Below are 23,773 nucleotides of genomic sequence, written 5' to 3'. Positions count from 1 at the left end.
CAGGGAAGGTGAGGAAACCAGTTATGGGCATCTGTGGGGAAGAGCATTCATTGCAGAGGAACGGTATGTGCCAAGGCCCGGAAGCAGCGCTGCCCCGCAGGCTCACAGAGCAGCACAGAGGCCGGAGCACGGTGGCAGAACAGGGGCAGGACGGGCAAGGGCTGAGGGGTCACGGGTTCTGCTGGGTGGGTGGGGCATACAGGGCATCGGCCTTTGAGCCGGGGGAAGGACTTTGGCCCTCTGAGCGAGACGGACACCAGTGGAGGACATTGAGCAGAGGAGGGACATCATCTGATTTATGTCTTAATGCGACCGTTCTGGCTACCAGGTGGAGAATAGTGTAATAAGAGCAGGGTGTGCAATATGGAGTCTACTGCTACAGTCCAGGCACAAGGTGAGCCCAGCGGGGAGTGTACTACGGTGATCCGGGCACAAGATGACGGTGGCTCAGACCAGAGTCAGGAAAGTAGTCAGAGGCACCGATTGCAAAGGCAGAACTGATGTGGTGTGTTCACAGATCTGATGTGGAGTGGGAGGGGAGAGTTGAGAATGACTCCGAGGTTTGGGCCTGAAAACCTGTAAGGATGGATTTTCTATTTAGAGGCAGGGAAAGCTACGGTTAGAAGCTCTGTTCTGGAGCTGGGAGGTTGCAGGTGAGAAGCCTGTGAGCCTGTGAGAAGCTTGTGAGAAGCCAAGGAGCCACATCAGAGGGAGGAGTTCGGGGCAGAAGCCCGGGCCTGGATGGGGTTGGATTAGGGGAGTGTGGGAATTGAATGCGAATTGTGCAAGATGTGTGCTTTACCGCGTCTGAGACCCTCACCGGACCCTCAGAGGGGTCTGTGGTCCTGAGAGCTGCAGGAGCCCGGCTGGGAGAGCTGCCTCACGGGAGAGGCCGGCCGCGGGGAGAGAGCCCTGGCAGGAGTCTGGCCGGGCCCTTGTTTTCTACTTTCCGTCTGTGAACATGAGGAAACCGCACCCCGTGCTGCAGACTGATAGCCAAGAGATCAATTCTGAACTGCAGGCTCGAGGATCGCACAGGGGCCAAGTGGCTGGAAGCCCAGGGCAGCATGCCCAGGTTCCAGACACCAGGTCAGCGGTGGCTTCCAACCCAGCCTCTCTGAGATCCCACCTCCGGACGTTGCTGCCGCTGCTCGCTGTAGTAAGGCAAACATGTGGGTGCAGGTTATCTCAGGAAGAAGAGAGGCTCATTTGGACCCACCCTGATGTTCAACTTGCCAAGCACATTCCTGCGAGATTTTTTTTCTTTTCCCCCAATTCAGCAACACTTGGGAGATCACTTGAATGCTGGCAGCTAAGTGTCTCAGGATTAGGTTTGGCTGCATGTGAGAGAAAAGTAAAGTAACAATGGCTTAAACAAGATAAAAGTTTGCTTCTTGCTCACATAAAAAGGTCTGGAGGTTGGCAGTCCCAGGGTAGGCTTGGTGGCTTCAAGGTTATCAGGAACCCAAGCTCCTTCTCTACCTTTCTGTTCTGTTATATTGACTGCATAGCTTCCATCTCATGGTCACCTTGTGGCTCAGAGTGGCTGCTGGAGCTCCAGCTGTCACAACCACATTCCAGGAAGAAGGCAGCGGAAGGGCAAAAAAGATGGACCTTCACATTGAGTCAGCCCACTTTAAGGAGAAGTCACACGTAACATGGATACAGCTTATTTGCCTAGCCACGTGATCTTAGCAGGAATCCTGGGGCACATGCAAATTTGGATTATTCAAGGAGGGTTTAACTATTTTTTGCTGAAGTGTGAGCAAGTGTGAGGAAACACTGGGGACAGTGCAGTGCCCCCAGGCCAGTTAGTAACAATGGGGTCATCTGTACTCTAAGACCAAGGGGTCGAGGACAGTAAGTGGAACCTGGAGACAGAGGGCCACCCAGCCAAGCTGTCACCCTCTGTTGACACCACGGAGAGGAAGGTGGAGGAACCCTTGCCCCGGCCTCACTTCCTCTTTCACTGATCTCCTGCCAGGGCCCTGTCGGCCACGCCCGGCCCACAGCCAGGGTCAGGGAACTTGATGATAGCTCACCAGGCCAGCTCCCTGGGGCAGAGCAGGACTGAGCGTGGATCTGAAGGCCACGGGGGGACCACCCGCACATCTGGCCATGGGAGAGCCTGGGAAATGTCGTTTCCTAGCCAGGTGCGTTGAAAAATAAAAGCCAGGCGTGTTAAGAGGGACGAAGGGGAAAGAGATAACGGTGAGCAACCCGGGGTCTCAGCTGCACCAGTGGACAGGAGAAGGGTCCCAGCTAGGGGCTGCTGTAGCCGTGGGTGGTGTGGTTATGTCGATGGACACCAGTGAGGTCTGCACGAGGTGACGTTCACATGGACACCTGAGGGAGGGGCACTGCAGGCAGAACTGCAGCAAGTGCAAGAGCCCTGTGGCAGGAACGGGCTTGCCAGGCACGGAGAGGAGGGCAGCAGGGCCTGGGAGGGGAGGGGAGAGTGATGGAGGGGAGCGAGCAGATGGGGAAGGTCGCAGGCTGTGCGGCAGGCTCTAGATTTGATTACAAGGCTGGCAGCGGAAGGTCACTGAAATGTTCTGAGCAGGTCAGCGACGCATGACTCGTCTTCAGAGGCTCACCCTGGCTGCGGGTGGAGAGCAGGTGGCCCAGGGACAAGAGCAGAAGCCGGGAGACCCACTGGCGGCTGCCGTGTTGGTCTGGGCAGGAGATGCTGATGGTGCAGGGCTGGGCGCACAGAGAGAGGTGGGTGCATCCTGGTTGTTTCTGGAAGGTCGGCAGGGCTTGTTAATGGCTCGCAAGTGGGCGGGGAAGGAAGGAGAATTGAGGAGGACTGCTAGGTTTTTGGCTAAGCTGTTGGGCAGATGGTGGTGCCATTTACAGAGATGGGACGCGGGGGGAGGAACCGGCTTCAGGCTTAGGACAGACATTAAGCTGCTTTGTAAACATCCCCCATCAGGCCAGCGGCTGGGCAGCTGCTCTGTGTAGCCCCCTCTGAAAAGCGGGAGTAGCACCCTGGAAGCTCCGTCAAGGGCGAAGCTCCGTCAAGGTCAGCACATCGAGAATCCCAAGTTAGAGAAATGTTGCTGGGTGGAGCTTCTCAGGGAGGAATTGACCAACGGGCTGAGGCCCATTCATTACACCGAGCCCTGCCCTTGCCCAGGGCCCTGCCACCTCCCCTCCGCTGAGAATGGCCATATCAGAATTTTCTCCCAGAAGCTTCTGGAACCAGAGCCTGAAGAAGGCAAAGGAGATAATGTTAACTGCATGATCTGACAGTGCAGCGCATATTCGTGGAATCCCGGCACTGCCTCCCTGATGTCCACTCAATTGATTTAGGGGTTGGGAACCAATTTTCAGTGGTGGCTTTTTATAGCTAAAATCACATTTGACTTTGTTCTGTAATATGGGAGAGTCGGGAACGGTTCGCCTTTGCACGATCGGGAAGAAACCTGGTCTGAGAAGCAGGTGCCGGGAACCCAGTGTGATTATTCTGGACGGAGTTTCAGCCACGGCAGGAGTTGCCACCAGCAGCAGCCTGCTCCAGCCTGTCCCCAACCCACAGCCTCTCCTCCCCACTGAACCCCTGCTCTCTGTGGGTCTCTGGACCACGGCAGAGCGTTACCTTTGCAGGTGTAGTTCGCTGGTCCCTTCACCTGGAACAGAATCAGCGAAGGTTCGCAAACTCAGTGGCCACAGGGCCAGGCAGGTGCTGCAAAGGAGGCAGTGGGCGTGGCAGGAACAGTGGCGAACTCGAGGGAGGCCTCGCCCAAGCAGGCCCTCGCTACTCGGTCCACCCCCGTGGGCCCATCCAGGCCAGATCTTTGTGTTTTTCCTGCAAAGCTAGAAAGCTGAATTGATGTGAAATCTCCCAATTAAAAACAAGTAAGCAATTAATTCAACTTACTAAATACTTTCAGGCAGACCTAAATCAAACATGGGTGCAGAGAGGATTTCGTCCTGAGGGGCTCAGTTTTCGAACTCTGTGTTAGACTGTACTTGGGAGCTACGGTAATTAAAAATGTTAAAAGCAAACATGCATTAAGTGCTTACTGTATGCCAGGCCAATGCCTAAAAACTGTCCGTATGTTTTTCTCAATTAAAATTCAGAGCCACCCTGGGCAGGAGGCAGTGTCACCCTCCCTGCTTGGCAGATGCGGGCGCAGATGTGTATACGAGGGGGTTAAGGTGCCTGGTTAATAGGAAGAGCCAAATCAGGATTGGACCTAGGCCTTCTGCCTCCAGCATCCTTCCCATCCTGCTGGGCTTGGTAACACAGAGTATTTTAGAATTGTCCTAGAGTTTCATAGTCAGAAAAAACCCTTATGCTAAAGTTATCTATGAGCTGTGATTTTACAGAGAGAAATCGAAGCCCAAAGAAAGTAGGTGATTTAAGGCAGCTCACACCTCATTCTTTGGTCTCTCAATTCAGTGCTCTTTGGTACCCACAGTCTACAGAGGAGAAAAGGCCTGGTGGTTCAGTCTAGAACCAAAGTGCGTGTGTTTGACTGTGTGTGTGTGTGTGTGTGTGTGTGTTACACACCCACACGCATATTTAGCAGCTGAACCCTTTTAACATACAAAACTAAACACTAAGAGAGGAGTCACTTGGGAAGGGTAGGGCTGGAGAGGGGTGTGTTGTGCCCCCTCGATCCTCAGCCTGCCCCCATGCCAGGTGTCCCTAAGGTCCCACTCCTCAACAGGAGAGGAGAAAGCACAGCCCAGGAACCCCAGGGAGCAGGTGACATATGGCCAAAGCAGAAAGTGTCCTGTGTTCCCAGGTCATCTGTAGAAAATCCACCCCACCCTGTGCCTTCTTCCCCCTGAATCCCAGATCCTGCATCACGCAGGGGTGGCAGACAAGCCTACAGACCCATACAGGGAGGCCAGGTGTAACATCCTGCTCTCCCCCATTTTTCTAGAAACCTCTGGCCCTCTCAGTTCCATTTCTAATAGAGAGATGGATGCAAGATATAGCCCACCTCCTCGTCAACTCCACAGGTGGGAAAACAACAGCACGTGGGCATATAAATGACCACAAACACCCACTTGAGTGTCGAGGAGCACGGTGGGGTCCACGGTGACCCAGGGAGCCCAGGCCCCTCCCAAGGGGCGGCCACGTGCCAGCACCAACTGTGTCCCAGCACCGCCAATCATGCCAGCTGGGATGTGTGTCCAATGTGGAGAGATTTCCTGAATTTTTATTTTTATTTTTATTTTTTTTCAGGAGAAGCCAGAGATAGAAATTTTAAAAGAAAATCCAGGCCGGGCGCGGTGGCTCACGCCTGTAATCCTAGCACTCTGGGAGGCCGAGGCGGGTGGATCGCTCGAGGTCAGGAGTTCGAGACCAGCCTGAGCAAGAGTGAGACCCCGTCTCTACTAAAAATAGAAAGAAATTATATGGACAACTAAAATATATATATAGAAAAAATTAGCCGGGCATGGTGGCGCATGCCTGTAGTCCCAGCTACTCGGGAGGCTGAGACAGGAGGATCCCTTGAGCTCAGGAGTTTGAGGTTGCTGTGAGCTAGGCTGACGCCACGGCACTCACTCTAGCCCGGGCAACAGAGTGAGACTCTGTCTCAAAAAAAAAAAAAAAAAAAAAAAAAAAGAAAATCCAGGGCCAGCTTCTCCATTAGGCCCAGCAGGTGCATGCCAGGGACCCACGGTACCTTTAGGGCCTGTGACAATGTCTTAAGTCCTTTTAAAATCAGAAGAAAAAATAAACTTTAAGGTTGGAGAAAATGTTTTGCTATAGGATATTAATACATTCATCTCTGTGCCAGCACAGCCATAAAGCCTAATTTTTAATATTTTTTATAGAGGAAGGAGCCCATGAAAACAAAGATACCAACTGCCCATAAAAGTCGTAACACAGCACTAGAAAAATGTCCCACTTTGTAAAATATGGACAAGTTATCGCATCCTTTACACACTGGAAAGACATCATGAAACGCTTCTGTGGGCAGGTCCAGCCCGTGGGCCTTCCGACTGTGACATCTTGTTTAGTATTCAAAAGCACCCGTGGTCTGCAGAGAGAGAGGGTCCTTGCCCAGGGGCCTTTGCTGGAACATTCCGTGCTATATTATCTATTCCCCAGATAAAAGGCGTAGGTGGGAAGGCCACATGCATCGTGGAGTGTTCACTGTTAGCCTGTTTCTAGTCAGTTCTCCTTTCTCCCCGCACCTCCAAAGTATTTGGAGTGCAACAGTCTCACTTTAAAATATACAAATACTTTAAAGCAGAGACTGCCCAGGACCTCCCACCCACCGCTCACCCCAGAGGCACCGTCTGCAGCCTGTGTTTTCCCTACGAACATTTTCCCTTCATTTATTCACACAGAAGTGCCAAGAAGAGCAGTAAAAAGCAAGGAGGGGAGGGGGCAGGGTGGTTTTAGTCAACACAGCCCAGAGAAAGCCTCACTGAGGAGGCAGTGTTTGCAGAGACCTGAATGCAATGAGGGATGAAGTCTAGGCTGGCGGAGCAGCAAGTGCAAAGGTCCTGAGGCAGGATCGTGCATGGTGTGTTTGGGGAACAGCTGGGAGGTCAGCATGGCCAGAGCCGGGGGAGCGAGGTAGGAACTGTGCTTGGGGAGAGCTAGTGTCCAGATCACTTAGGGCCTTGCTGGCCAAAGGGGGAACTCTGGCTTTCACTCTAAGCAAAATGGGCAGGCACTGGAAAAGTTTGAGCAAAGGAATATGATGATTTGACTTAATGTTTTAAAAGGAGCTCTTTAGCCACCAAGTAGAGAACAACGTAGGGGCCAGGAGAACACACAGAAGACACCGTAGGAGTCTACTGCAGCAGTCCAGGCAAGAGACAGCTATGGTTAGATACAGAGTTAAGTCAAGGCCCTGGGTTTACTGAGTCCATCTTTACTTTTCTCCCCATCCAAGTCTTCCTCCCACTGCTTTCCCAGAGGGCCCTGCCTGCACAGATTCTAATTATTTACCCATCATTTTAAGAAAACAGACATAGGGAGGCATCATCTCAAATTGGTTATGAAACCATCCAAGTTGGGGGCGGTAGGAGTTTGTCTTGGAGGGGCGAGGGCGCATCTAGGCCAGAAAGCAGACACGAACCACCTAAGCCCTGGGAATGGCAAAAGAAAAAAGGGCGGCGGTCATGTTTCAAATCTTGAAAGTCCCTGGCACCAGTGAAGTCCCCGTAGGTATCGTTGCTGTGACTCAGACCTTTAGAAGAGCAAATTAATTCAGCATTTTCCAAAGCGCGTTTCCTGTGACACTTGTAACTCAGGAGGTCATCTGCTGTGGCGGGTCAGCACACGTTGATTTTTATCACTCATAGACTTACCGTGTTGCACGACAAAACATGCATAACTCGCACGTTAAATCTATAATTCCATAAGTTACTTGGATTGAGATTAACTGGGTTTTTTTAATTCACTTTAGAGGAAACTGTCAATAAGCAGTAATAGCATCGGTGGTGACTGAGACGGCCCCCAAACCGAGCACGAATGGGTGGGCGGTTGAGTGTCACACGGGAAGTGTCATTCTGGAACTCGTGTCGTGGGGGCCCCGGAACTCGAGTCCCGTTGGTCGGGATGGGCGTGGGGCCTCCTCAGCCCGTCAGAGTCGCAGACAGAGGTGTCAGGGTGACCTCACCCCCAGCCCAGCACAGCGGGAAGATGTGGTCATGGAAAGAAACCGGGTCTGTTTTTGTCTGCACGTCCCCGGATTTATGTTGGACAAGACACGTTTTGGTTGGCTGGCCCGGCTTCACCTGAAAGATTGAAAACTTGCCTTTTTATTTCTGTGTGGCCACATCTTCCAGGTCCTCCCTCTGGTCTGAGCTGTCTGCCTGCATCAGGGTCGGGTGGGCGAGGGATGAGGTCATGTGTTTTTGTGTTAGGGACGGGGGTTTAGAGAGCCTCGCCGCCACGGCAGCTTTAATAAAGCAGGTGACTGTCCCCAAGGGGAGGCTTAGCACGTAGCACACAGATGCTGCTGTCGTTTCCAGGGCGCTGTTCAGTGGCACTGTGATAGCGGGTGACACAGCTCGCCTTCCGCCGGCCAATCCCGGAGGGGCGAGTGCGCGGGGAGGACCGCCCGGGGAGCACCGTCGGCTCCCCCCTCCGGGTGAGGGCAGAGGACACCTAAGTACCTCGAGACCCTAGATCTGAGCCCATTAAAAATACGAAACGGTTCCACGGGCTGTTTGCTTTTGCCAGAGCAGCGTTCAGGGCTGCTGACTGTACGTGCTTACCCACAGGTGACGGTGTCCCCTGTGCTCAGTTCCAGAAGGGCGCGGGCAGCAGGGTGGGCGGCCGGCTTTTGTCCTTTCTGCAGTCTCTGGAGACCGAGGGAGGCTGCGGTCTCAGCACTGGCTGCTTCGTTTTTTCGCCTCGGTGTTTGTGAGCGGGGTGGCGGTTGGGCGGCAAAGGGTGGATCCCACCTGGATTCAGCATTCAGGACACCCTTACTGAGGTGCTGTGCTGGGCTCTGGGCTGGAGCTGGGGAGCCCAAGGGACAGCAAACAGGGTAAATATGTAAATATGTAACAGCATGTGGTGTGTTAGGTAATAAATACAGAGTTGCAAATGTGAAATAACGAAGGGGATATGCAATGTTGGGGGCAGGGAAGTAGGATGTTGGATATGGTGCCAGGGAAGGCTGCGCCGAGAAGGAGCTTTTGAGTAAAGACGGAGGATGAGGGCACCGGCTGTGGGCTGCAAGGAAAGGTGTTCCAGGCAGAAGGAACAGCCTGGGCTAAGGCTCTACAATGCCTGGAGAGTCTGAGGACAGAGAAGGGACCCCTGAGGCTGCAGAGAGTGGGTGGGGAGGGGGGACAGGGCCAGGGAGGGAGAGGGGATGGGATCCTGCAGTACCCTGTGGACGCCATGGGGCTTAGGCTTCTGCGGGTGCGTGGGAGCCACAGAGAGTGTTAGGGAGAGGAGGGACTCTGGCCACACTGTGGGGAATAAATGGTCTGAGTCCATTCAGAAAGCAACTGACCCGATTTTAGGGGAGCGGAGGATGGCCTGGCCCATGGAGGAGGTGACAAGGTCCGATTATGGATGTACTTTGAGGAGAGAGCGACAGGCTTCGCTGACGAATCCACTGGACGTGGGAACTGAAAGGTGGGAGTGAGGAGTCGCCAAGATCATGAGTAGCCGGAGGAATGGGGAGGTGACATCAGGAACTCGCTTGTGGGGGTGGCACTCGAGGTGCCAAGTGACATCATCATTGGCTGGACAGTTCCGGGTTATGTACTAAGCCAGTGATTGCCAAATCCCGGCCGCTCCCTCCCCTTTCCACAACTTTCACCATATTTAGGTGCCACTTGGATTATTATTTACTTTTTAAAAATCAACTGTAATTGTTTTTTTAAAAAGAACAGGATTTCCACTAACCTAAAGGAGACACTGAGGTCACGTGCCCCAAGCAGAAGGAAACTAGACCATGCAATTAAAGCTAAACCATTGCCACCACCTGCCTAGAGCTCAGAGCAGGTGACAGGTCACCAGCCTGGGGACGTGGGACTTTCTCCCTGAGTTTATCAGCAGGCATGAGAGGGACTCCCTTCCACACCACCGGGGGGTATCCCTGGTATCTGGTGATGTGACCCTGTGCCGCCCCCACCGCTGGTTCGCCTGCTAAAGTAGGGATCCCGGTGAACCAACGCTGGGTCACCAAGGGACCATCTGAGCTTCACTGAAGCCAAGAGTCAACCCAAGGGCACAGGGACCTCTATGCACTGCCTGAGGACATTGTCACCATCTCCTGCATGGTGTAGCTGGAACATTGCATGAACATGAAACTCAGCACCCTGCCTCTGCCATCGGGCAAGCCCAGGTCTGAGCCCTCGCGTACCACCCTCCCAGCCATGCAGCCTCAAAAGCCATTCAACTCCCCGAGCTTGGTCCCCTCTTCTGTAAAAGGTGCTGTTGGGAGAACTAAGTGACACATGTCATGAGCCCAACAATAAACATTCAACCAGAGACAGTCACCACTATTAATTATAATGACTATTATGGACATATAACACTTCGTCTACCCCAGGAATAAGTTGGAGCCATCTCAGCTCTCAGATCGGGGGCCAGGCAGGTCATGAGAGCGAGTGAAGTTGGCGTAAGACTGCAGGGAGTGCCAGGGAGTGTGGAGACTAGAGAGCACGTACTCTGCTCAATGCTATTTAAAGTCAAACTTTTAAAATCCACTGTACAAAACACACATACCAAACAGTTTGGGCACAAACCAGTCTGGGCTCCTGAGTTATACAGAAACCCAGTGGTGTAAGATAATATGTTATTTGTTAATGTAGCAGGTATTTGTTGAGCAGCTACTATGTGCCAGGGTTGGGAATAGAACAGTGAACAAAGTAGGCTGAATCCCTGCCCTTGTGGGTCTGTTCTGGTGAAGACAGCAGGCGCCATGCAAACAAGTGGAATAGAAATGACTTTGCTGTCTGAGGACAGGTGACATCTGATCAGTAACCTGCAGGAGGCAAACGGGAAGCCCTGTGATCTGAGGAGTGAGAGCACTGGGCAGGGGGGTTTGCAGTGGGATGTGGCCAGTGCTTAATCGTGGGACCTCAAGGGCATGACATTGGTGTCTTGGTTGGTGGTAAAATTCAAGGTGGCGGGAGCAGCTTGGCGAGCAGAGGACCTGCCTGGGACCCCACGGGGCCAGTTCCCCAGGAATGGCTGGTGACGCTGGGACTGTGCCAGGCTCGCTTTGCAGGCTCCGCTGAGTTAGCGCCAGCTGGCCAAGGGCGGCCTCAGAGAGCCCACCTCCTCCAGCCCCTCCAGAGGCAGACTTCACACCTGGCAAAAACCCTATAATTGCCCACCAGTTACAGCTGGGACCTCTGGGGACATCTGGGAGGCATGTGGCCTCAGTGACAGATGTTCTCGCAGTTCTGGGGCCTGAGAATTCGTGTTCAGTTCATAACACAAAGCCGGTTTGTTCTTCCACTTGCCATGGGTGACCTTGGGAGCCCACCTGGTTCCGGGGGGCGTCCCTTATAAAACACCTCAGTGCTGGGCTCACAAGAGCAGGTTCCATTTCCTTCAGCCATTCAGTGAGTTTCTACAGGGCACCCATGATATGTGCCTCGGAGGGGACAGCTCCTGTGTCACCCATAATTCTCGGTCCAGACAGAGATGCAGACTGGAAACAAGCCAGTAAATGAGATCATTTCAGAAGGAGATAAGTGGCATGATAGGAAGTAAGCACGGTGGCCCGCTCCCTCAGAGGGGCAGATCAGCCGGGAGACTCCAATCGTGGGCTCTGCCAGTCAAAGCAAAGTCTCAGGAAGAGAATCCCAGACAGAGGCAACAGCAAGTGCAAAGGTCCTGGGGCAGGAGTGAGCTTGGAGCATTTGAGAAACAAGGAGGAGGCCAATGCAGACAAACCCACATGAGCAAGATGAGCTGGGAGGAGCAAGGGGGGTGGGTGGGTGGGGAGAGGTCAGGAGGGGTGTTTTAGGCCCCACAGAAAGGAATTTGGGCTTTGTTCTGAGTGCCTGGAAAACTGCTGGGTGATTTTGCCCATTGGAGAGATGTGATCTACCTTTGCCTCGGGGAAGCTCTAGCTCTGTTTCCTTCCCTATTTGACGGGAGGTTGGGATAAAAGGGCCACATACATCTCCTCTTCACTCATAGCCCTTTGGGGACAGGAGGCCGAGGTGGGTCTGATGAGTTGTTTCCGCTCTCTAGGGGGTTGCTAGGGGATTGGGATCACAGCTCTCCGGCAAGAAGCAAAGTGCCTGGCAGGTCCTGTAATTGGCGTCAGGCTGCTGTCCTAACAAATTACCACAAACTGGGAGGCTTAAGACAATGGAAATTCGCCCTCTCACAGTTCTGGAGACCAGAAGTCCAAGATCAAGGTGTCAGCAGGGCTGTGCTTCCCCTGATTCTCTAGGGGAGAATCCTTCCTTGCCTCTGCCGGCCCCTGGGGGCTCCAGGAGTTCCTTGGCTTGTAGACACATCACTCCAGTCCCTGCCCCCACCCCAATTGGCTGTCCTCGCTGTGTCTGTCCTCCTCTGTCTCCTCTATGGACGCTTGTCACCAGATGTAGGGCCACCCGGGTAATCCAGAATGACCTCGTCTCAAGGTCCTCACTTAATTATGTCTGTAAAGACCCTCTTTCCTAATAAGGTCACATTCACAGGTTCCACAAGTCAGGACATGGTCGTATCTTAGGGGACAGGCACCATTCAACCCACTACAAACCTTAAGAACTGCAAGAAAAGGGAAAACACTGAGGAAGCGAGAAAGGATTTCCATGGAGTTTTCCCATTAAAGCTAAGCATTTGGGTACCAACTGCGGTGTACAATTGCACACCCACTCTGCACCCATTTTTTGAGTACCTACTGTGTGTCACACTTCGTGGCAGTGCCAAGGATTTGGCACTGAACGAGGCACGTGGCCTTTGCGCTCCTGGCACCACGGCCTGCACCCTGTAGGGCTCCACTGACGTTCGCTTCCCTCCCTCCCCAGTGCCTCCCTCTGCTCCCGGCTTCGCTGGGAAACAGGGGTAGGTGTGAATGAAACCGGCCACCTGGCCCAGGTAGTTAGTCCTCACACAGCGCAGGGTGATAAGCACTCAGGAGAACCAGGAGCCGGGGCGATCCCAGGAGGCCCCTAGCAGAGGTGCACTAGACTGACGGTTAGACTGGGGGGTGGGGAGTGGGTTCCGAGCTCCCAGACCGGCTGTGGACAAAGGAGGGTCATGGCTGGTAGCAGCATTTCAGCTGAGGAGTGTTCAGGGAGAAGGTTGCCATGGGGTTGGTGTGACCAGATTTCAATAACAGTGAACAATTCTTGGGAAAGTTCCAAACAAAACAAAATATAATCTTCTCTCAGTGTACGTGGTGGTTGCTTTAAAAAAAAAAAATCAGTGTGTATTGATACCCTGCAAAAAAGACGTTCTGTTTGCATGTAAAGCAGTGTTCGATTCGAGGCTCAGATCATGTGTGAACAGGTTTTCACCTACCTGCGTGAGTGTCCATCCCACGGTGCAGTGGCGGTCCCTGTCCACAAATGCCTCGAGTGCCCCGTCCCCCAACCCTCCCCCCAGGTCTCCAAAGCGGGCGCCACCCTGTCGAGTGTCACTCGGTGCCCGCCCTGCGTGGGCGCACAGCAGCCAGATGCCTCCTGCCCGCGTCTCACCTCCGACCCCTGGTTGCAGGTTCCATGCAGGTGATGAACAAGACCCGGCGCATCATGGAGCGGGGCGGGGCGCACTTCATCAACGCCTTCGTGACCACGCCCATGTGCTGCCCCTCGCGCTCCTCCATCCTCACCGGCAAGTACGTCCACAACCACAACACCTACACCAACAACGAGAACTGCTCCTCTCCGTCCTGGCAGGCGCAGCACGAGAGCCGCACCTTCGCCGTGTACCTCAACAGCACCGGCTACAGGACAGGTGAGGGAGCCCGCGCGGGCAGGCGGGCGGGCCGGGCCGGGCTGGGCGAGTGACAGCCGCGTCCTCACCCAAGAACTCACCTAAGCCTCTCTAGGTGTGGCCCACGGGCTACCGGGTACCCAGGATGATTCTGGATAGTACATGGGACAACTTCCTTTTCATCGCAAAGTTGTGCGTTTACTTCTGTGTATTAGAAAAATACAGGTTTATTTACCTGTAGTAGTGATATAAAGTGACCTTTTCAAAAGAATTTGAGTTCCAACAAAAAGTGAGTCCAAGGCCGAGCGCGGTGGCTCACACCCATAATCCTAGCACTCTGGGAGGCTGAGATGGGAGGATCACTTGAGTCCATTTAACGTATGAATTATAGTACAGAGAGACCACACGCTTGAGTTGGCACTCTGGTAATTGTTACTAAAACCATCGGGGATTGTTTTATTGACTTCACACCATCGGCTTGGAAGAAGGTTCCAGAACATGGGGGTGGGGGATGGGAATTAGTGGAGAGGACAGATGGAGTGTGTGCCCACTCTCTACGTGGTGGTAACCAGGATGGCGCAGAAGTTGACATGGTCACGGACTGTATGTCCACACTTACCCAGTGAGCACCATGCCCCCTGCGGGCAGTGCCACGGTGTCCCATCCTGGGTAAGGAGCGACTGGATCCTGAGTGCTCACCTTGCGGGAGGTCCCTTGGTGGGTCCCGGAGGCTCCCCTGCCGGGCCGGCTGCCTGCGGTAGAGGTGCAATTACGGCAGTCACTTATCTCCCGCACCATTGCAAAATCCTCCAGGCTCAATTAATTCAACTTGCTTTGATTAAAAATAAATAAATGCTCCCCACCTTGGGTAAGGAGCCGTGGCAGTTGTGAAATCCGATATTGTGGCTCAGATGTTGCAACCCAGGGAAGTTGCATCCAAGTGACAAGGGGTTTGTTTGGGTGGGAGTGATGCAAGGGAAGGGTGACACCTGCTTGAGCTCAGTTCACGGCGCTGAACCTGCGGCCCTCGAGGCTGGCAGCTTCCTCTCAGCTGCACAGTGTGGGCTGGCAAGGCCACCGCGGTGTGGGGAGTAAGCCAGCGAGGCGTGTCTTAGAGAATCATCCCACCCCCGGAATCACCTAGAAAGTGGGTCCGCTGAGAACCAGGAAGGCCTCACTCCTGTGCATCATATGTGCCGTTGTGCAGAAGCATAACCCTGTTGCCTCCTGGCCCTCTGCAGAAAGCACGTGTCAGAAGTTACCATGGGCCACCACCCTAGGTGTTCAGGGGGCCTGGAGATTGCTGGCAGAAGCAGGACAGATGGGCCTGCAGCGCAGCAGTGGGCCTTTGTTGAGGGGGCCATCTGCCGCTCAGGTCCAGAAATTATAGCCATGCGTGCTCAGAGTTATCAGCCTTCAAATATTTTTACATCTGAATTTTTAGCTGAAATCTCCTGATTTTAAAATATGTTGGCAAAACTCAGGATTTTTTTTTTTTTTTTATGTACATTCTGGGCCAAAGAAAATATGTCTGAGGGCTGGGTGTGGCTTACAGACTAGACTCCCTTTTAACAACCTCTGGCAGAAAGGTCTGTGTAAAAACCTTTAGCTTTGGGTGCAAAGGAACAGCGAGGACCCTAAACATGCTCTCATCACCCCCCCTCATTTGACAGCCAGGGCTACTGCAACCCAAAAAACAGATTTGCCCAGAGTCTTTTAGGAGGTATTTGTGGCATAATCCAAATGGAGATCCAGACCAGGGGAATTCAGAGAGGGGTGGAAATTGTAACCGTCAAATTGAAAGGAAACTAACACATCCTATGACATTTTGGGGGCTCATGGTGGGTGCTAAGGCAGTGTTTCAAAATCATACAGGTAACACAAGAAAAGGAACTGTCTTGAGAATAAACATTCTTCAAGATTAATTTCCCAAACATTATCCTTGAGTTTATATAAATCATCAAAAAGCTGCCCCCCCCAAATAATTGATTTCATTCAACTATGCTTAATTATCATACCCTCAATGAAGGCTGGGAACGTAATGTCAAATACAAAGAGCCAAACACACAGAATATCTACATTTTGTGCAAAACTGCCATTGTGAATTTTATTCATTATACTTAGAATGCCCTTCTTTCTGTACAAGGAATCCTAATCCAACCTAACCTTCAGAACTCAGGACCAGGTTCTGGCAACACTGATGAGCTCCTGGTTATTAAATAACAAGAGCTGTATACTATATGTACTTTCCCTCTTTGCCCTGGCAGCTAGGAAGCTCAGATTTGAGTTTTATGTTAAGTTACTGTTTAAAGTGAAAACATTTTAAAGATCCTGCTACATGATATTGGCTATTGCTGATCAGTATCTATTGATTGAGAAAATGACAAAAAAAACTGTAATGAATTCAGAATACCTTTTAGATTTTTTTTTTTTTTTTTTTTTTTTTTGAGACAGAGTCTCTCTCTGTTGCCCAGGCTAGAGTGAGTGCCGTGGCGTCAGCCTAGCTCACAGCAACCTCAAACTCCTGAGCTCAAGGGATCCTCCTGTCTCAGCCTCCCGAGTAGCTGGGACTACAGGCATGCGCCACCATGCCCGGCTAATTTTTTCTATATATATTTTTAGCTGTCCATATAATTTCTTTCTATTTTTAGTAGAGATGGGGTCTCGCTCTTGCTCAGGCTGGTCTCGAACTCCTGAGCTCAAACGATCCGCCCACCTCGGCCTCCCAGAGTGCTAGGATTACAGGCGTGAGCCACCGCGCCCGGCCCCTTTTAGATTAAATTTTTCCTTTTAGATTAATTTGATTTATGTGACACATATTAAAATATATAGTAAATTTTCAATCCCCCCAAAACTGAAGGTCAGTTGTTCCCCTGTATTCATGGGGCCATCTAGGGAAGCTGGTTGAGTGGGATGGGAGTTTGGCTGTGTGTGTGAGAGACCTAAGATATCAACTGTTTATCACTCTCTCAAAGTTCCACTTTGCTTTGGTGGCCCTGCTCTGTGGATTTGGTCAGAGACTCAGACTCCACTTCTTATTTCCCATTGGCGGGAAGCAAGTCACATGGCACACATGGCTGCAAAGGAGCCTGGGAAATGTAGTCTTGTTCTGGGTAGTCATTTGCCCCGCTGAAAATTATTTTACTCTGGGACAAAAAGAAAAGGGATACTGAGGAAAAAGTCTCAACTACCCTACCAGTTTTTAGACATTTGTGTTGGGGATACCCTTTGGAATTCAGGAGGTCAGCCTGCACTGGGGAAGCAAGTGGACCAACATTTCATAGTAGTGCTCTTAATGTGTTTAGTTAGATACTTTGTCTTGAAAGAAGAAATTACAAATTTTGATAATAACTTTTATCAAATATAACTTCATTATCAAAATAATGTATCTAATGATAGTTATCAAAGGTTTGACCGTACTTGTAACTAATGGGTTGATTCTTTAAGCAAATGGATTGATGAACCAAACGATGTCACAGTTGAGAGAAGTGTAATTTGTTCAACAGATTTGAATGATAGCACAAGATGATAGCCTTTACTGCACCACGCTCGTTTTTGCAAAAGTATTTGAGGATTTGATCAATTTTTCCGAGGGCCTCTCCTAATCCTTTGACATCCGAATCTTCCGTGTGAAGTGCTATTACCTCATCGTCCTTTTCAATAGTCTCTTCCCCTGTTATTTCATAGACCAGATTATTGTTTCTCCTCGGATTTGCATGTGTTTTGAGCTGTCCTCCAGCGTCACTTTAATTAATTTCACAAAACTGCCTCTTTTAAAAGATTTGCAATTTCACTTTGCAATCATCTTGCTTTGTGTACTCCGTGTTTGCCATAGAGATTGACAAAGGATGAAGTGAGAGATGCGAAGTTTAAGCAGGATAAATATCAGTTGGTTAATGGATATTTCTGTGTATGGCTTCTTACAGCTTTGGGGACTTGGATCTCAGATATGAATACTCTTGAAAGGGCAAATTGCATCCGCAGTTTTCACAGAGTGTACTTAGTCATCCTGTAACACGTTTCAGCAGATGAACCGCTATGCCCTGACTGCTCACTTCTGTACCTACGAGTCCGAGTTGTACAGTGTCCTCAGAATGAGGCACCTCTCAGCTCTTTGCATAGTGGTCGAGGGCATCAGCTTTGCCTGGGTTCAAATCCAGGCTCTGCCACCGCCTGGCTGTGTGAACTTGGACAGGTTATTTAACTTCTGTGTCGTGGTTACCTCATCCGTGCATAACAGTATCACTTAGCTCATAGGGTTTGGTGAAAATTAAATATGTTAGAACAATGTCTGGTACATGGTAAGTAAGCACTTAACAAATTTAGTGACGATGATGATGATGATGATGATGACTTGCCCAAGTAGCACAGCATCACACAGCCCCCCCAGGCCAGTGTTCCGATGAACGTCACAGTTAGTTGCACACAGAGATCAAAACGTAGCAGCACATGGTCCACCTCGCTGGTAGTCAGCGAAATGCAAATGAAGCCAAAGTGCACTATGGCATCTCACCCTTCGTTAAGAGGTCCCGTCACACCAAATGTTGGTGAGGATGTGGGAACAGAGGAAGTCACAGGCACTAGCAGCGGGAATGCAAATCAGCCCCTCTGCTTTGCAGAGCAACTGGCCAGTTTCTGGCAACGTTGAAAATAAGCGTCTCCTTCCCCTCGGCGACTCTTCTCTGCCCCTGCAGTCCTGCAGGGCTGGGGAGGTGTGTGTGGGCTCTGCTCGAGCCGGGGAGGATCACTCTGCCTGCTCGTGACGATGTGCGGTGCCCGCGGCCAGTAGCCACCTTTAGACCTTTAGACTTGGCCTTCAGACCCAAGTGCCGGGAACCCCAGTTGGTTTCGAACAAGGTGTGGAACTTTTTGCTCCCTAAACTGAGAAGATACAAGTGAGCTTTAGGCAGGGTCAGATCCCATGGTTTAGGAGTATCGGGATTTTATTATAAGGCTCGAGGTCTCAAGACCGTGGCTGGCACTTCAGGGGCCCCGTGGCTCTTTGTTCGTGTCCAGCAGGACCAAGAGCCCATCTTTTCCCAGAACGCTGACATTGTGAATTCTTGCTGATTGGACCAGCTTGAGTCACATGCCAGCCCCCGGACCCGTCACTAAGGAGGGCACCTGCACTGTGCCAGTGGTGCCTGTCCCTGGAGCAGCAGGTAGAGTTCATCCCAGCACCTGGACCCCCAAATGGAAATTGAAGGCTGTTGGGAAGGAGAAGGAGGAAAAGTGTACAGGAGTGGCAACCACAACCACAAATTTTCAGGACCCAAACAAAACAAAAAAACAACTTTTTCCAGCCCTTTCTGGTGAATTAGGTTGCAGTGCCCACGTTTTCCTCATTAGGGTAGAGCCTTGCTCCTCCCACGTTGCCGTCTGAATCTGGCAGCGCTGGGGTTGTTTCCCGCCCCGGCTTCTGCCATCTGGTGCGGACCATTATAGAGAGGATGGTGAGCCTCCTGCCCTTCCCCCTCCTGCTCTAGAATGTGTGCAGGGAGTGGGGCGCACGTCCCTCATTGCAAGCCTGGGCTTTGCCAGGGCTCCCGGTTGGAGCCTGTTTGCAGATGCGGCCTTGAGCACCCCGATTATTTCCACTCTTCTCACACACAGCTGGGGAGGGAGGTCAGCTGTGGGCCTGAACTTGGCCGTCAACCTTGGGCAGCCTCATGAGGGACCAGGGGGCCTCTGTGGCCTGATGACACATGGGACGTCCCACCGCCCTCTCCCACGGGACGGCGGAAAGGTGTCTGCTGGGCAGTTCGGCATCCCTGACAAAGAGCTGCCACGTGTGTGACTTCCGTTTTCCCTAAAGTGGTTTCAGGACGTGAGCACTGCTGCGGACGCTGCCTTGCTCTGCGACTCCGTGTGGCGCCCCTGCCCCTCTCCCCACCTCTGTTCTGACCTGCCCTGAGCCCCGTCCCCCCAGCCAGCTGCCTGCTGGACACCGCCCCGGCATGTCAAGCCCGGCGTGTCCACACGACTTCCTGATCTTGTCCCTCCCACCCTGTCCCAGGCGCCTCTTGCAGGCTTCCCCTGGGCACCTCCAATTTTCCGGTCGCCTAGTCCGAGCCCTTAGTCCCACTCTTGATTTTCTTCCTTCCTTTCACGCCCACGACAGTCCATCGGCAACCCCGCAGCTCTGCCGTCCACACGCCCAGAACACCCGTCTGCCGCCACCGCCCCATCCTCACCGCTGTCCCCGCCTTCCCTGTGCCAGTTCGCTCCTTGGGTCTCCCCTCACCACCCCAGTGGTCAGCAGGATCCCCTCAGGACCCCCTTCCCATGCTCCTTCTCCTTGGTGTGGAGCCCTCTGTGGCTCCCACCTAGTTGGGGTAGAGGCCCCCAGAGCTACCTTGGGGTCCCAATGACTCACCCCTTCTGTCCATCACCTCTTGTCTCCCGGCCTCCCACTCCCCATCAGTCACCCCACTCCAGCCACAGTGGCTCCTTCCTCCTTCTCAAGCAGTCAGTGGCACCTAGCACACGCCCGCCAGCGGCCTTCGCACTCACTCTTTCCTTCCCTGGAAACTTCTCTCACACGGCTGCTGGGCCTGCTCGTCCACTGTGCTCAGGTCTTTGCTCCAGTGCCACCTCCTCAAGGGAGCCTTCCATGTCCACCCTGTCTGCCTATTTATCCCCTTACCCCGCTTCACTGTCCCTCGGAGCCCTGTCGCCTTTTGTTTATTGCCCACCATCGCATGTCGAGTCCCGGCTCTGCCCCCCGCCCTCCACCCCCCCTCCCTGGTTCTGGCTTCTTTATCCGGCTCTCTGGCCCTTCCCACCTGTGCTGTGTGTTCTGCCCATTGATCTTGACTGTCTCTAGAATGCCAGCTCCGTGGAAACAGAGGCTGTGTGTTCTGTTCCCTCCCGTATCCCTGTGCCTGGAAGAGAGCCTGCCCCGTGGTAGGTGCTCTGTAAGTCTTTGCAGGTTGAGTGGATGGAGCCACGTGTCACACCTGGGCTGGCAGCCAGCACCCCGTCTTTTCTGTACTTCCTTCTCCTCTCTTCCTCCCCCACCCCCACCATCTCGGCCTTTCCTCCCCTCTCTTCCCGGCCCTCTGCACACACAGGAGGGAGGGCTGAGATGCTTCCCGCCTCCTCTGGCCCTGGTGCAGCTGGCCCTGCCTCCACAATGACAGCCTTCTCTTTCCTTGGCCCTTCTCCTGGTCTGCTCCTGCACATGCAGGCAGGCACAGCTCCCTTCTTCCCTGGGCCCAGCTGCCCGTCTCCCCTCCCCCCTCGGGGTGACAACAGAGACGGCCACCGCCTGCAGCAGGGGCCCTTCCCCCGTGTGCACAGGGATGGTGCGGCCCCTCGCAGGGCCCAGGCTGACCCAGGGCAACCGTGGGAGGCACAGATTTGCCACAGCCATGGACATCTTCAAGCGGATTTTCTTTAAACACTTATTGACTAGTCACTCCCTTTCTCCAAGACCTTCAGGTTTCAAAACAAGTGCTTGTTCTGAGCAGGAATCCAGAGCATCAGACTCTTCTTTAAACTCCCTTGTGACCTTGAGCTGAGACCCTGCCTCCTCTGGGCCTCAGTTTCCCCATCTATACAGCAGCGTTGCAACATTCATGCATAAGTTCCCCGATGCCCATGACGTGACAGCACCCCGAGGGTCACATGACCAGCGTCCACAGACCTGGGAGGAGAGGCTCCCTGGGCCGTCAGAGGAACGGCCCGCTGGGACAGAGAGGAAACTGGGTGCGAGGCTGGTGGGGCACCGTTTCTGTTTGTACCCAGGCAACACCGTCTCGGTCCCAGCCCCTCAGCTGGCGTTTCCTTTCCTAGGGTGCAGTAACACAGTGACCTACTGGAAGGCTGTAGACAAAAGGAGTTTTTTTCTCTCACAGTTCTGGAGGTCACAAGCCCGAAGTCAAGCGTCAGCAGGGCCGTGCGTCTTCGGAAGGCTCTGGAGCAGGGAATGCCTTGCACCTAAGTTCATGGCATTTGCTGGTGATCTCCCTGTCCTTGGCTGTGCCCACAGCACTCCTGTCTCTGCCACCATCTTCTCCCTGTGGGTCCCTCTCTTCCACATGGCCACCTCCCCTCTGTGAGTCTGTGTGCAAATTTCCCTCTTCTTGTAAGGACACCAGTGATTAGATTAGAGCCCCCCCAGCCCAATAGGACCTCATCTTAACTTGATTTACAAAGACCGTATTGCCAACAAGGTCACATTCACAGGCACCTGTGTAAGGACGTGAGCGTGTATTTGGGGGGACTCAGTGCAGCCCACGACAGTTGGGTTCTTTCACACGTTAACCTGCACGAAGGCTGCAGAGCCTGGATGTTGGAGCAAAGGCGCTGCCCTCCCGCGTCACCTGGGGTGTGGTCCTGAGTGTGGCACAACGTGGATCCTTCCCGTTTTCAGCTGCAGTTTCACTCAGGGAATCGCCAACTAAATCCGGCATTAAAACAATCCTGGAGATCAAAATAAAAGTGAAGGGAAGGACAGCGTGGGGGGTAGATGCCCACACCCTGCCTCCCAGGCCTCGAGAGGCTTCCAGGGAGCTTTCAGGGTATGCACGACCTTTCGCAGTCCTTCCTGGGTTCTGGCTGCGACTCCCGGAACATTCTGGAAGGGCTTAGGCTAGAGCCACGTGGCCCAATACAGTTGCCACTAGCCACAGGGAGCCATTTAACTCTAAGTTAATTAAAGTTAAATTAACATTTCAGTTTCTCAGGTGCACAGGCCACAATTCAAGTATTCAGTAGGCACACGTGGGTGTCATATTGCTGCAGATACGGAATCCTTCCGTGGTGGCAAAAAAGTCTGTTGTTTAGCATGAGAATAGAGCCTAATTCAAGCAGTCTTTTTTGGGGGGAGCCACCTAAATCTTCGAGGATATAACAACAATAAAAACACTAGTTGTCATTATTACCGAGCTTTTGCCTTGCCCAGATTATGCATCAAATGCTTTCCTGGAAATATTTGATCCTACGTCCCCCTCATTGTCCCCGTATCTGTCCCCTCTTGCAGCCCCGGCATCTCGATCTGTCTTCTCAAACGTTCCCTATCCATCCTGTGTCTTGGGTCGGGATCAGGGCAGCCACACAGGGGCCCCACCCCAGGACCTGTGGGCCCCTCCCCCGCCGTCTGTGGCCAGGTCCCCTCCCTTGGCCAGCGGGCCATTCCCGGCACACGCAGGGAGCCCTGTGGGAATCTGTGCTATCTCCGGGAGATGGGCGTGGAAAGCGAAGGGGCTTCAGCAAATGAAGGGAAACTGAGCTCCCTACACACCAGCCTGTCCCAGGCCAAGGAGGGTCCTGCTCTCTGCCACACCCGTGTGAACCCCTTCTAGCTGGGGGTGTCAAACTGGAATGCGGGGTGGGGCCAGGCAGGTAGCCTGAAGCAGAGAGGCAGGCTGGGCAGGGAAGGGGGGACCGAGTTTTCAAATGTGTACTGTTAATTCTACTTTTTAAAAATAAACAACTGAAAACGCCAGGCAGGCCTACAGCAAACACTTGTGGTTCAGCCCCCAGGCCACCGGTTTGCAAACAGTCTACCTGGCGGTTCTCAAGGGAGCGCAGCGCCCCCTGGGGGTTAAAGTCTGTGAAAGCATCTCTGGTGGTGGTGAAGGCTGGGAGATGCAGTTGGCTTCCTGGGGCCAGGGACCTCGATGTCCTGCTCTGCACAGGAGAGCCCACACGACCCCAGATTGCCTTGCATTTCACATGGCTTCTGAGTTTTCTACCAGATTGTTCATATGGGTAGATTATTTAATGCTCATTATCTAAGCCTTGAACCGAAGTCTCTTTTATATATAAACACTGAAAGGCTTTTTGCACAGTTTGTTAATATTCCCTGAATTTCCCAGGAATATACCCGATAAGAAAATGGAAAGAATATCACACTTGAATGCAAAACTTTTCCTAGAGTTATCCCTTATTTCTCAAAGCCACATCCCTGATGGCAGTGCCACTCGGAGTATTTGAATTGCAAATGTCACACACTCACCCAGCTGCATTTGTAACTGTCACACTCCCAGGGAATCTGTGTCTAGGTGCAGGCGTCTGACTACTCCGTTGTGTCTCCTTGATGGATGTGCTGGAGAAATTTCATATTGAAATTTTTCTTTATTATAAATTGCTTTCCTTTATTTTTCTTGTAGATTTCAGTTAGAGCATTATATTGATTTTTTTGGAAACGATGTGCATAGGTAGCTTTTGTTACCTATAAATTTCCTATCAGGAAAATAAGCAAGCTTTACGAAATATTTGTCATAGCAATGGGACGTCAGTCTAATGGTGTTGAGAACAGCTCTTTGAAGGATCAGGTTAGCGTCAGATTGCTCCGAGGTGATAATTAAATATGCATCGATGGACAATCTCCTCAAGCCTTGTTCTGAGTGTCTGTTGTGGGTTTTCTCCCCCTCCTCTGGCCCATCCTTCTGGACAAAACCACACTTTAAAGGG

At 52.5% G+C, this 23,773-nt stretch overlaps 1 protein-coding gene across 6 annotated transcripts in view; it reads left to right on the top strand.

Annotated features, from left to right (window-relative positions):
* Positions 1-23,773, top strand: part of SULF2 (sulfatase 2) — a 105,422-nt gene that overhangs the window by 30,055 nt on the left and 51,594 nt on the right. For 5 of the 6 annotated variants that reach the window (XM_069496384.1, XM_069496385.1, XM_069496383.1 and 2 more), the window contains exon 3: positions 13,133-13,372. In XM_069496384.1, the coding sequence (XP_069352485.1) occupies positions 13,133-13,372 (240 nt within the window). Of the gene's footprint in view, positions 1-282; positions 395-13,132; positions 13,373-23,773 lie in introns of those variants that run through there. The other variant, XM_069496387.1, reaches the window with a different exon arrangement.

This window comes from Eulemur rufifrons, chromosome 20, assembly GCF_041146395.1.
Source record: "Eulemur rufifrons isolate Redbay chromosome 20, OSU_ERuf_1, whole genome shotgun sequence".
Lineage (NCBI taxonomy): Eukaryota > Metazoa > Chordata > Mammalia > Primates > Lemuridae > Eulemur > Eulemur rufifrons.
Note: the sequence above shows the minus strand (reverse complement) of the source record. Positions and strands in the feature narration are given on the sequence as shown.